Raw genomic sequence first — 10260 nt, 5'->3', positions numbered from 1 at the left:
CTTCCTAAGAAACAGATTTACTATGGATTAGAGAAGAGCCACTGTTATATGTAGGAGCACCTATATAATAGTAAGCTACTACTAAGCTCTTTATATAAGGAGGTAGTAATAATTCTACATTTATAAAAATATATAAGGGATTATTATATAACTAGAGTCCTCTAAATAAAGCACCTTATAATAAGTATTTCCTATAATATATTTATTTTCTTTAGATCTTTATAGAAGGATACTATTAGACTCTTTTTAATTTATTATAACCTACCCTTAAAGTTCTTCTTTATAGTAGGGTTCTTCTCTTATATTTAAGTCTAAATACTACTTATACTTAATTCTTTCTAAGAGGTGTTTTTTATAGTAACTATATATATATAATACTTATACGATTTTATAGTATAATAAGTATATTATAATAGTTTCTAAATATTCTAGATTCTCTAGAATATTATTAGACTAGTCTTAATTTATCTAGATTACTTCCTATAGTATTTCTAGATTAATAATTTTATAGTCTTTAATTAATATAATTTCTTACTATCTATTCTTCTAGAGTATAAGATAGTTCTTTAACTTAATATATTCTATTTCCTTAGAGTATATCCTAATAAAGGATACTATAGGAGGTTCTATTAGATCTTCTCTATTATAAAGTTCTTCTTCTTTATTTAGTAGTAGTTAGGTTCTAAAGTCCTAATCTTTATTAGAGTGTATATTATATTCTACTTATTAATTAGTGTCTAAGAAATATTCTTTACTATTAACTATAATAATATTATTAGTTAGTAGGTTATTATAGTTTATTATGTTTAATCTATAATTTTCTTTAATTAGTTTCTATTACTTCTTAAGTGCCCTATACTTATTTATAAAGTGTCCTAGCTTTCTATAGTTATAGTATATCTTATTAGATTAAGTTTAGCTCTTATATATAATATTAAGTTCTATAGAGCCTAAGTGTATTCTATAAGCTATAGATCCTCTATAATATCTACTAGTATTAGCCTATAGTAGTAATAAGTGGTTTTATTATCTAGTACTTTATTCTCTATAATTAAGTCGCCTAGTATATAACTAATTATTAATCTTAATAATCTTCTTAATAAATATATTAAAGTTATTAAGTTAGTCTTCCTTAGTGATTTTATCCTTTATATCTTCCTTTAGTCTATTATAGAAGAGTTCTATTTAACTATTATTATCCTAATTAATATAGGTAGTAATACACCTAAACTCTTATATATAGTACTAGGTAGATCTAGTCTACTTTAATGACTTAAGTTTATATATTATAGTTTAAATCTTATTTAAGTTACTAAATATAGTTTATAATAGTTCTTTAAAATTCTTATATTTTATAAAGATATATATAGTATTATTATTAGGTTTTTTATTATTAAAGTAGTCCTAGAGAGTTAGCTCCTACTACTCTATAGCTTTACTAGTAAGAAGGTTTTCTATATAAAGGATCTTTATAGATTCCTTAGTAATAGAGTTATTAACTCTAAGATAGACTTTAGCTTAAGTTAAAAAAGTATAAATATCTTCTTTAATCTATTAAATATATTAAGTTTAGAAAACTTTAGTATTATTACTTTTAGTTTAGGTAGTATAGTAGTCTTAAGTTTTATTTCCTCTAGTTATATATAGAGGTACTTAACCTTAGTATTAAGGTTAGTAATTTTAGCTACTAGGTTAATAACTATAGTTACTAGATTAGTATCTATAGCTATTAGGTTAGTAGCTACTTATTAGGGCCCTATTAGGGCACCTGTTAGAAGCCCCTATACTATATGTATTAGATGCGTAGGAGCACCTATATAATAGCGAGCTGCCGCTAAGCTCCCTATAAGGAGGCAGCGATAATTCCACATTCATAAAAATACATAAAGGATTATTATGTGACTAGAGTCCTTCGAATGAAGCACCTTACACTACTACTACTATATTAGTATTCTTACTACTAATAGTAGATATTATAAAAGTTAACTACTTATAATCTTAAAGGTAACTTACTAAATAAAACTAATTAAAATATAATAGTAGCTTAATCCTAATCTATAGTTAGTCTACCTCTTAAGTAAAGAGTTAGTTTAAATATATAAGTGTATATAAGTAGTTATTATAGTATAAATTATATTAAGAGATATCTCCTAATAGTAGAGCTATTATTTAGATTAATTTATAGAGATTTAGACTACGTAGCTATAAGAATACTTCCTCTTTAAGTACTTATCTATCTCTCTACTATAACTCTTATAACTCTAGATTAAGGCTTAACCTTTAATCCCTTAGATCCTATCCCTAGATTAATAGCTTAAGTCCTTAATTCTAAGGGATGTTATATAACCTTCTATCTTTCCTAAGTACTAGTATATTAAACACTAGTTTATTTTACTTAGCCCCTATATATATATTATACTATTTATAATATATAGTAAGGTTATAGTAAAGTAGTAACTACTTCTCCTCTTTCTCCTCTTTCTCCTACCTAAAGTTAAGTAGAGTAAGTACTATACTAGGTAGGGTCTAATAAACTAATAGACACTTATATAAGTTAACTATAAAGTTATAAAGAGAACCTATTATACTTACTATAAAGGAGTATATAATACTAGTATAATAGTATACTATATATATAATAAAAAACTATATATATATAGTAGTATTAATATAAACTCTATACTTAGTTATTATTTTAATATAATAATATTTTCCTTATAAAGTTTTAATAACTTTCTTAGTATCCTCTAATAACTTTATTAGTATCCCTTAGGATCTTCTTACTCTATAAAATTAAGGACTTATCCTAATAATAAATTAATAATAAACTTATTATAAAAATAAATATAACTTACTACTTTACTATAATAGTGTATAGTCTAAAGGGTAGTAAAAACTTACTACTTACTTATAGTAAGAGTAAAGCACTTTTATACACTATCTTAGTACTAAAAGTACTTTTTAGACTAATCTATACTTATATAAACTAATTATAAATTTATTATAAATTTATTACTTACTATTAGTCTTTAAATAATACACTAAAGTAGTATAATTAATAAAGTACTATAAGTAGTAGTAGTAGTTAGTAGTATAACTTTATAGTGAATTAGTAAGAGTGTTATAGTAAAGAGATAAGTACTTATAAACTAGTATAAATAAAGTCCTTTTTATTATTACTTAAGTAAAGAAGGATAGTACTATATAGTAAATTAGTAATAGATATATATAAAACTTATACTAACTTATTTAACTAGAAATTCTAAAGTAATAATAATAGTAGTAGAGGACTTATAAGGAGTTAGTAAAGTTACTATAAAGTTATATAGTATTAAATAAAGAGAATAAAAATATAAGAACCTTATATATATATAATAAAATTATATTATACTTATAGTAAGTATTAATAAAGTCTTTTATATTTAAACTAAAAAAGTAATAAGAAGAAAGTAAAAGTAAAAAATATATTAATAAAAAGAATAAAGAAAAAAGAAAAGCCTAGTAAGAGAATAGTAAGAGAGTAGTATAGAAGTATAATAGTAGAGACTTATTTACTTTAAAAATAAAAAAGTAATAAGAAGAAAATAAAAGTAAAAAATATATTAATTAGAAGAAAGAAAAGAAAAAGAAGACTTAAGTAAAATATAATAATTATATAGTAAAAAAGTAGTATAATTAAATAAAAAAAAAAGAGGACTAATTATAAAGTATATATAAGCTACTAAATAAATAGTAAAAGTAAAATCACTAAATTATATATAAGGAACCTATAAAGGCCTAGTATATTTAATACTATTATATATATACTTAATAATAAGTGTACTAAGGATAGTGTATAGGAAGGAAGGGTAGTCTATTAGGGTCCTATTAGGGCACCCATTAAAGCCCCTATATTATATATATTAAGTGTATATAAACACTTATATAATAGTAAGCTACTACTAAGCTCTCTATAAAGAGGTAGTAATAATTCTATATTTATAAAAATATAAAAGGGATTATTATATAACTAGAGTCCTCTAAATAAAGCACTTTATAACTTAGGACTTAGGGTTAATTAAGTTTCTCTATAAGGTTATTAACCTACTTAGTAAGTTAAATAATAGTCTACTCTAGGTTAGTAGTATTACTATTAATAGTAGATATTATAGAGGTTAACTATTTAAGGTTTTAATATAACTTACTAAATAGGACTAATTAAAATATAATAGTAACTCTTCTCTAATCTATAGTAAATCTATTTCTTAAAAAGTAAGTTAGTTAAAGTATATAATAGAGTATAAATAAATAGTATTATAGTATAAGTTATATTAGGAGGTTACTCTAAAAGTACTACTTAAATTAATTAGTAGAGATCTAGTCTAGCTATCTACTAGAAATCCCCTTCTTTATATATCTATTCTATTCTCTACTATATTACTTAGATTATTTAGCTTACTTTATAATCCTAGTAATCCTAGATTAATACTAGATTACTATAATCCTTAATAATCTAGTTATATAACTGGTTCCTTTATTCCTACGCCCTCATAAGCGCCCTATGGTCACTTCTTTAGGCCGCCCTACCCCTCATCTGCAGCACCTTAGTGCGTCTATAACAATAAGGTGCTAAAAGCGAATTGAGTGGAACTTTTGTCGAGCCACTGTAGCGTCGACATCCGCACGGGTGAGGGCCGTTACAGGCGAGGAAGTTATAGCCCTAGGCTAATGCGGGCGCACTAAATCGCGAACCATCCCTCACTGCCTAGTTAAGCTGTAGCCGCCGTTAAAGATGGTTATTTTACGTGGCTTATCCGTCTTATCTATCGCGATAAAGTAGCCTAGTAACGTCGTCTTTTCGTATAGGATGGTGACCGCTTTATAGGCATACAGAGATAACACTATAGCCTTTTTAAAGTGCGTCTCTAAATACGTGTATAGGAGCTACGCGAACTCGTCCTCGTCATTATTCTCCCGTCGGAGGAATTCCGCCGTCCGAAAGTAGCTGGACGCCTGCAGGTATGAGTGCTTTGCGCTCTTGTTGTTCTTCACGGAGATGGAGCACTCAGCAGCTTTTTTCCGTTTGTGCACCCAATCATCCTATTATGCGAAGGGGGGCATGGAGCGAACGATAGGATGACGAAGGCCTCTGCGTCGTATAGTGACAGGGAAAGAGTTGTAATCTAATATGCGATTTAGCACTTTCTATAGAGTAATAAATGGAAATGGCTTCGAGTTAAACTATTACGTTATACCTTGCATAGATAAGTAGTTAATGAGCGTGATTAATTAGCCATTTATTAAATTTGACTCTGAGTCTATATGAGATGGCATGTCTAAAGACAGATTAAATATGGTCCCCCCCAGTAGATACATGGTAATGTTGAATAGCCTGCATCATGAAAGGCCTCCAAGAGCCGCAGAACTCTGTTGGAGCAGTTCGTGCAGCATCTAGCAACTCGGATACCTCGTTTTCCGATCCCTTTCCATTAACCAAGAGGCCAAGTACACTCCCCTAGCTTGTTCTAGACACGGTAATGTCAAACTCGGCCACTTTGCCCAGTGTCTCATCCCAGTACGGGCCGACTTGGTAGAAGTTGGCTCGGACCTTGTACCTTCCGGGCTGGAGCTTCTCTTGTTGACCAGCAATGTTGAATGACTGGCGGGTAGTCTCTCCTGAGCTGAACTTCCAAAAATTCGGCTTGGAGTCGACTCTTTTCAAGTCCAACCCAACTGTCACATAGGAAGGATAGTAATCTTTCTCGTTATACCAAGCCGATCCCCACAAGTACTGGGACCTTTCCCGGAACACGGTCAACTTGAACACATCTGTTTGTGTCGGAAGGCAGAATCGGACTTTGGACCAGGTCCAGTCGTCGTGACCATACCATTCATACCACTGGCTGCAGTCATATGTAGTTACGGCCTTTGTTTCTGGGTCTCTGAGCGATTCCAAATGGCCAGAGGCCTTAATCTCAACCTGGGAAGACTCGGCGGCCTAAGTATTTCCCGTTAGCGCTGATAAAAAATCAGAACCAAGTCACTTACCAAGCGTGGGGTCCATTTCTTGTAATAATCATCGGAGAGCTGGAACAGTTTTTTCACTGTTTCCTGGGCATTGTCTGGACGCTTAGCGGTCTCTCGAATCTAGTATCTTGTATTAGTATGCGAGTATAGATGTGAGCTGACAAGAGACATACCCAGTTCTTTTGGGCATCGATTAACCGGATTTCGTCCTGCTGAATCTGACGGTCCTCCTCTTGGCTCAAGGTTTCTTCTATAACAACAAGTTAGTATGTTTCATTGACGTTGACAAGAGTTATGGGCATCTTACGCTTCTGCAGAGTCCTTCGCAGTTCCGTGTTCTTAACCATCCCTCCCAAGACCAGGTAAGATATCGCTCCCGCAGTAGTGTAGTGCGGTATGGATTGCTTCTGAGGGAAGTTTCCAATGTTCGTATACCGATCAAGAAGAGCTTCGTACCGGTAGTCCTGACCGCAAGCCATATCGAGAAACGTGTCTGCCCATGATTTGGCGGTTTCAAATATTTGTTGAGCAGAGTTTTGCTGGTCGGAAGGTTCTGAACGGCCTTGTAGCTGTCTGCCGATATCACCTTGATAAAAGATCTTGACAGTTACTTTTGCCTTCTTGCTCAACCTCTCAAGCTTGTTTTTGACCTCAGTACTAAGTGTACCTGAGACTCCCCAGGCACCGAATGAGGCCTCAGCACTAGAAAACGTTAGTCCGTAACATTCGGACTGATAACCTCGAGACCTACTCAGTCTTGATTTCCTCCTTGTCAGATGATTCGTCAAATGTAAGCATAATTCGAGCCATCAGTTTACCGCCCATATCGAAACCTAGTACAGCAATTAGAATTGTGCTTTACCATGAAGAAGACCACGTACCTCGTATGAACCGGTTTCCATAGGTTGTAGGAAATGGTCTCTCGTTGCCCTCATAATGTTGAGAATTGAATGTAAATATTTCCTCGGGAACTCGGCGCTGTTTGTTGATGCTGATTGACGCAATGAAGGTCAATGTATTGGATGAGAATGCCGACTCATCAAGATAGCCGCCTGACACAGAAGCTGATTGACCATAACCTGAAATAGTTGCCGCCGCATTCACGCCAAGAGCCTTCAAGTAAGATGTGTAGTCCGATACAAACTCAACGTGCGATTGAATCTCGGCTGGGCATGCTTCCATGGTTATCTTTTTGTCGGAAATCACTTTACTGCCGCCGTCCCTCTTTTCCTTATCAGATGAAGCATTCTCTGCCTCCTCAATGATTTTGGCAAGCTCTTCTAACGTGGTTGCCGCGAAATATTCATTCGGACTCACGCCAGGCATGATTGGAGCTGGCTCTGTGAAATGAAACGTGCCATTTGAGTTGTTGTCGCCAGGTTCTTCGGATCGCTTGGTGACAGTGTTTGCGTTTTTGTCGGAGATCATGATGGCGTCGTGAAGTAAACCTTGACCAAGAAAAGTATTATACCTACTGCACTTAGTACTTTAGGCTTCAAATGTCACCGTCGACTTTACCCTTGTCCCATTGTCAATCCGTCTTGATATGGCACATTGATTGCTAGCGACGGCCTGATACAGCCGGCTAGCCAGATGGCCTTTCCAATAGATGGATAGGCTTTCATTGTGTCAAATGATGCCACTGATAAGAATCGCAAACGCATGCTTGATCAATAATTGATATGAACAGCGCGGGTCGTTAGCCTTGAATAGAGAGATGACTTGGTAAGGTTGGCGCTACTCAAAAATTCTGAAGAAGATGCGTTTCCCAGAAGACTTATATACTCAAAGTTACAAGGGCACGAGGAATGTGACGTGCGAGCTGAAAAAGTCTATGATTTGTCACGACAATAACAACTTTTCATTATTCACATCTCCGTGTGCTCTTCCTTTACATATCATATTGGTTCGACATGGTACATTGCCTGATTTAGGCGGGTTCAAGTTTGATATTTCCACTTTGTATAGAAGGCGTTAATACTCGGCCAAAAGGGGCGAGGGTATACCGTAATCCTGTTCAGGCCATATTACGGGTGGTGGATTAGTATAGTCAGGTGAGGCTTAGGGCACCTAATAATGCGTCCCCGCATCAGACCTTGTCGGCGGCTTAGAACCTGTCATAGCTATCCTGGCGCCTTGAAGCATTATCGGAGTGCCCGCCAGCACCTACCCGCATGCTACCTATATGCTATGATCCATGTTTTCTGGAATCACCATCTGCCCCTGTCGACGATCTGTCTTGTCACGCGCGGGGCACCTTCATCACGGGCAGCTTCCGCGCATTGGTCCATAATGATACCGATGATTCCAAATACAGTGGGGTATGAACCCGTGCCAGGTGCCACATCTCTGCCAGAGGTTTTCCCGATTCCATCTTCACCTACACGTGAACCCTTAATAAAGACGGGTTAACATAAGCTTAATGGCTGATATGTGACGAGATGACAGGTTACCTTTCCCATTGCGGCCACGGTGTGGCGGGTTCTTCGGTAAACGGCTTGACCGTTTGCGGGTCGTGCGTCCCTGGTTGCACTTACTCTTAGTCTTTCTCATCGCAGTGCTGCTCGTTCCCGTTGTTCTACTTCACCGTTGGCCGTTCAAAAACATGGCCTACCTGCTGACGGTGGGTGGTCTTACATGGCTCGGTTTGGCTCTTGTTGCTTCTTTTGCTTCATCGGTGTTAAAACTACACCGTGCGGGTTGGCCCTTTGGCGTTAGGTGGCGGCGCGATGGGTTGGTTGTGGGGTTCGTTGCATTGTATTGTGTTGATGCCTTTTTCTTTTCGTTGCCTTGGGCTTGATGTTGTTGTATAGTGTAGTTTGGGTTATTATAGCATAGATCACCGCCCTCCATCTTGCGTATTTTTATAGGTTCCAGGGATTCCGTTCGGGAGTCGTTTGCTCTGAGCGTCGTTTACGAGAGCCTCCGTTATCCCTATTAACAGCATGGACTCATTGATGCGAGTTTTTATTTCCCTGTAGAGAGCAGTGTCGCCGTCTGAAATTTCGAGCAGCTCTTGTTTCTAGTATAAACCATCCAGTGATTCAGGCTACAGCATGTCCGGACCTGTAGCCAAGGCTGAAACAGTGATCCTCGAATCAGCCTTAACGGCTGGGAAAACAGCCTCCTGTCCCGCGACACCAAGTGAGAACCATCCATCCCACACTACCCTGAACAAGAGCTGTTGGATTGAATGCCGCACTAGTAAACCTGTCTGGGGGTTCAGACCATGCTCAAGATATGCTCGCATTTGTCCCACCATTCTATGACCTTTCCAGTTAAGAGATGGCTAAGGCACAAAATTTTTTAATTTAGAACTTTTTATCTTACTAAGGTACTTTTTATAAAAGCGAAGTAATAATAGAAGTCTTAGTGCTCTATAGCTAGCTATAGTATACTAAACTAAACTATTTATTAGTGTATTTAGTTTAACTACTCTAGTTGTTTATATTAAGTCTACACTAAGTAATTTAGTAACTTACGAGCGAGTAAGCGACTAGCTAGCCACTTACTAAGGCCTTTCCTTATAGTAATCTATTAAACAGCTATAGTATAAGCTCTCCACTTAAGAGCTATTCTAGATTTTGTCCTACTTAATCACTATACCCCTACCTTAGTTGGCTAGGTCTATCCCTATTTCTAGTACTCCCCTAGCCACTTAGTTAGTATACTAAAGTATCTTAAGTGTATTAGACTAAAGTTATATAGTTATTAGCTAGGCTTCTAGTATAGGAAAGTCTATATTTTAATCTTTAAAGTTTAGAAGAATTAGTATATATACTTATCTATAATCTAAACCACTTATAATAACTATAATAACTAAGAATCCTCTTTAGTAGAGTAAATAATATTAATTTAATTTATTATACTCTAATTAAGTCTTATCTATCTAGTCTTTCTATAAATCTAATAAGGGGGGGAAAAACTAAGTTCTAGTAGAAAACCCCTACTTCTATATTAGTATTACTATAGTACTATATTAGTGGCTATTTAGGGTCTATATAAAAGGTCCTCTAGTAAATCCTAGTTAAAAACTATAGTTAGTGGTGTTACTCGTTTACGCGCGAGTTCCCCTGGCTGGGGCCGCGCCTAGCGGCCCTAATGCAGTCTCACTCTAGTGTTACGAATCAAGAATGTACACAAGGCAGCCAGAAGGCGGCCTAAGGGAGCGACTAAGTGGGAACCTATAAGTCGCCTAATTAGGATATAAGGTTATATAACTAGATCACTAAGGATTATAGTGAGCTAGTAGTG

General features: G+C 35.1%; 1 protein-coding gene across 1 annotated transcript; it reads right to left on the bottom strand.

The window, feature by feature from the left end:
• Nucleotides 1–5494: 5494 nt before the first annotated feature.
• Nucleotides 5495–7434, bottom strand: ISF_10001 (hypothetical protein; the record flags this gene model as incomplete). Its single annotated transcript, XM_018853599.1, has 6 exons — nucleotides 5495–5977; nucleotides 6028–6126; nucleotides 6180–6256; nucleotides 6314–6708; nucleotides 6758–6839; nucleotides 6888–7434. 6 exons carry the CDS (start codon nucleotides 7432–7434, stop codon nucleotides 5495–5497), a joined length of 1683 nt encoding a protein of 560 aa, XP_018699212.1.
• Nucleotides 7435–10260: the final 2826 nt, after the last annotated feature.

Source organism: Cordyceps fumosorosea (assembly GCF_001636725.1).
Source record: "Cordyceps fumosorosea ARSEF 2679 chromosome Unknown scaffold_131, whole genome shotgun sequence".
NCBI lineage: Eukaryota > Fungi > Ascomycota > Sordariomycetes > Hypocreales > Cordycipitaceae > Cordyceps > Cordyceps fumosorosea.
The sequence above is the reverse complement of the archived record's forward strand: the minus strand, read 5'-3'. Positions and strand labels throughout refer to the sequence as shown.